Source organism: Octodon degus, unplaced genomic scaffold (assembly GCF_000260255.1).
Source record: "Octodon degus isolate 3935 unplaced genomic scaffold, OctDeg1.0 scaffold00062, whole genome shotgun sequence".
In the NCBI taxonomy this organism is placed as follows: Eukaryota; Metazoa; Chordata; class Mammalia; order Rodentia; family Octodontidae; genus Octodon; species Octodon degus.
In genome coordinates this window covers 12,769,363-12,773,270 of record NW_004524638.1, presented here as the reverse complement: position 1 = coordinate 12,773,270, position 3,908 = coordinate 12,769,363, and the positions used below count along the sequence as shown (strand labels likewise).

The window sequence follows — 3,908 nt, the reverse complement described above, 5'->3', positions numbered from 1 at the left end:
ACAAGGAATAACTTAAGGTTTACTGAAAGGAAGAATTAATGTTCGGTTGCTTGACCAATCTTGCATGCCTGTATCTGGTAATCTGAGCAACAAATTTGATGATAGCCATATATAATATAAGAACCATTGTTAATTTTCTGTTCTTGTTTTGAGTTTCTGTATCATTTTTATTGTTCATGTTGCTCTGTCTTTGTTCTTGTTCTTGTTTTTGTTTTGTTTTCCTCTTTAAAATAAAAATAAATAAATCAGGAAAATTCTTTACTAGTGTGAGACATCGGAACCAGCAGAAGACACAGCAACAATGTTCTTGGTTTGAAGAAAAAGGTGCCCTACAGTGTGTGAAATAGCCACACGCCTAAAGGGCAGCAGGAAAGTTCCCGGGCAAAGCCGGCAGACACCTCCTAAGCTCCAGCAGTGTGGAGGTGGCAGGCACACGATGGACATGCTGAACTCCCAGGTCGCTGCTGGCCCTGCCCGCTCCACAGGGCCGATGCCGGGCTTTGTGCTGAGCACCGAGTCGCAGACAGAGGGCAGCAGCTCCGGCCAGCCTCGCATTACCTCTGGGACACCACGTGGAGAAAGCTTTCTGACAGGCAGAGCTTCCCACAGACTGTTTTCAGCACTCTCCGGGGTTTTTTCTTTTTACCTCTTCAGTGCTGGAGGTAGAACCCAGGGCCTCATACATCCTAGGCAAACTGCTTTTCAGCTGTCCTCCAACCCCTCTCTCCACATTTTTAACAGAGTGAACTCATGGCGTACACTAGAGGAGAACTCATTTTTCTGTGTTTTGGCTTCAGCTGTTGAAAGAATTCAAATCGGAACCTGAACCAACCTCCAAAATCATTTTATGTACCAGGAATATAATCAGTGGCTCATTGCCTGCCTGGCAAGTGCAAGGTCCTGAGTTCAGTTTCTTATACTCCAAAACAAAGCAATCTTATTTCCAGACAGTTTTAAAAAGTTCCCTAGGGGGCCGGGGAGATGGCTCAGTAGACTAAGCGCTTGCCTGACAAATGCAAGGGCCTGAGTTCAATCCCCAGTTCTGGGGGAAAAAAAAAAAAGTTCCCTACTCTGGCTACCAAGCACGCTTTCTAATTCAAAGACGGAGACACTTACTCTTTCATCTGCACACTGATTTTGTCAGACAACAAGACATAACCACCACAAATACTCCTGTCCTCCTTGCCAGGCACCAAGTACGTAATGCAAGAGAGGCAAGCAGCTCACCAGCATCAGTTGTGCGCTCCGGCCTGCCCGCATGGTTCAGTCCTGTGGGAGCACTCTGGGACAGTGCGCAGCTTCTTCTTGGGAGATGCAGAGACTCTGGAGAGGCGACACTCATCTTCCTGCGGCCCTGGGAGAGGAGGAGAGGCAGAGAGGGTGGGTGAAGCAAACAGACAGCAGGCTGTCCTGGCCACCGCTGAATTTCTCTAGTTCCACAGGCCCTTTCCTGTGGGCAGAGCCCACAGCCGAGATGCACGCGGCTCCAGGAGGTGGTGCACACACTTGTCTTCAGTGCCAGTGTGTGTGGTCAGATGCACGTTCGGCAGGCTGGTCTACAACTCTGTCACGTGAAGTGAAGACCACTGAGGTTCCAGACACCCAAGTATGCCCCAGCTAGTCAGCCACCCAGTTGGTTGTAGCTCAGGCATATTATTTGTGGCGTACCTAACTAAAATGCAACTTAGAAGGGCTGTAGCACCTCCTAGTCATGGAATGACACTAAGGCTAGGTGTGTGGTGCACACCTGTAGCCCCAACATTCAGAAGACTGGCACAGGAAGATCACTGTGAATTCAGTGCCAGCTTGTGCTACATAAGTGAGTTCAAGGCCAGCCTGCACCACATCGCAAGACCCTGTCCCAAATAACGAGAAAGAAAAAAACAAGAGAGAGAAAAAGGGCCACCACTCATCCAACAGTTAAGATGACTTGTGTTGCTCGTGGTCTTGGGAAAAGAAGGGTTGTTGTTCTTTTCTTTATCTTCTCATGGTCCAGAGATAAGTTTGACTTCTTTAATTTCTTTTTCTATTTTATAATAGGATTATATTGACTTAAAAATTGTGGTATAGGGACTGGGCATGGTAGTGTACACCTGTAATCCCAGCACTTGGGAGGCTGAAAACAGGAGGATTGCTACGAGTCCTATCTGTATAATGAGACCCTGTAGACCCTGTACTAACTATATTAAAAAAGAATTGTGGTATGTATTCATACAAAAGCTTGTTATCTTTTTACTTTTGTATTCGCATTATTATTGTTAATTTTTTTATTTTTAGGGAAGGGTTGACAGGATGTTCAGAGTCTTACTACTAGATCAGACCCACCTGTTTACAGCCTCCCAAGAACTGGGATTACAGGCGTGCGCCACCACTCCCAGTCTCAATTGCTGTCTCAGTGTGTCCGGGGGTGCAGGGCCAGCATGGCAGGCCCGGAGATTGAGTTCTCGGACGCTGTGCCTGCTTGCAGGCACTTTAATCCGCTGAGCTTTTTGGCTGGTCCTGTTCTTCACATTATTAAGCAAACAGTGCTTAGAAAATTATTTTAGTAATTGCTAGAAACAAAAATATGTAAAGAAAGCTTATGATGGCCTAGTATACTCCACTTCATCTGCTCCACTTGAATGCAACTAAAAATACTGGACAAACTGAATAGGCCGGCTACCGGAGGACTGAAGATGAACAGGAGCAGGTGGGCGGGAGCTGACCCTGATCCGGTCGTGTCTCCTGTTTTGTTCTTCCGTGGCAACTCCTACCTGAACACAGCAGCTTGAAAGCGGTCATGGCCAAAACCAATACTAAACTAAAAAGTGTAATAAGTGAAATAAAACATTCACTGGCAGAATTCGATTATGATAAAGCTTCCTAAAGAAGCCTTTCTGCTCTGAAGAGGGAAAAGTATCCCAGGGACAGAGGGGGATGGAGAAAATATTGGGGATTTTGATATTGCTTTCTCCCATTCCAGCCCTTGAGCAGTGTTGGCCAAGCAGGTACTTAAAACCCCGAGGGCGAAGAATTCTCTCTGAGCAGAGTAACTGAGGTCCAAAGGTGTTGGGGAGAAACCTCTTTACTTTTCTCTGTTCTCCTGCCATTTGGCTCTAGAGGCAGACAAACTGCAAGAAGTGTGTGGCAAAGTGGGAGTAACAATGCTTAAGCTTTCCAGGCAAGAGACGAGGGAGACCCGGAGGTGTCTGGAAGAGTACAGAGTGTGTGCTTAGGAAAATGCTCCTACGGGTCCTGTGTGAGAGCTTGGCCTCACACGTGCGCACGCACAGGTGGAGCTGACTGTAGCGAGAAGCCTGCCGCCCTCGAGCCGCTCCTCGGCTGGCCCCGGGTCCGTATTGCCCAGTGTCACTGCACAGCTGAAATCCAAACAGACCTAAGAAACAGTCCCACAAGACCAGCAGAACTTGTAGCCTGAACTGAACTGGGTTAATTGCTGAAAAACTTGATTAATTATTCTCAAAGGAAGGAAACAAGGCTTAAAAATCTCTTAACATGATATTCGGAATGTCTAAGATACAATCTGAAATTACTTATTATGGAAAGAGCTGTGGCATCTCAATCTGCAAGGAAAAAGATGAAGTAGGCTGACAGCAAGACGACACTGCCGCTGGGGTTGTCATGCAGAAACTACAAAGCGGGACATGTTTAACTGTGGGCTAAGAAGGAAAGGCAACACTCTTGAAGTGAATGGAAAGTGAGAACAGACAAACAGGTACAAAAAAGTGTGGAACGGAAATACTGAACTAAAAAGTGTAATAAGTAAAATAAAAATTCACTGGCAGAGGGGCTGGTGAGATGGCTCAGTGTTCTAAAGCACCTACTTGGAACAAGCTTGGCAAAGCACAGGGACCGCGGTTCAATCCCCCAGCACCACATGCCAGCCAGCCCTGCCCCCTGGTGGGCTG

At 46.9% G+C, this 3,908-nt stretch overlaps 1 protein-coding gene across 1 annotated transcript in view; it reads right to left on the bottom strand.

Moving 5' to 3' along the window:
* The window catches only part of LOC111817578, a 139,262-nt gene that overhangs the window by 10,801 nt on the left and 124,553 nt on the right, over positions 1 to 3,908 (bottom strand). The window contains exons 5-6 of the mRNA XM_023718820.1: positions 1,228 to 1,354; positions 356 to 560 (exon numbers count right to left, since the gene is read on the bottom strand). Coding sequence (XP_023574588.1) covers positions 356 to 560; positions 1,228 to 1,354 — 332 coding nt within the window. The remainder of the gene's footprint in view (positions 1 to 355; positions 561 to 1,227; positions 1,355 to 3,908) is intronic.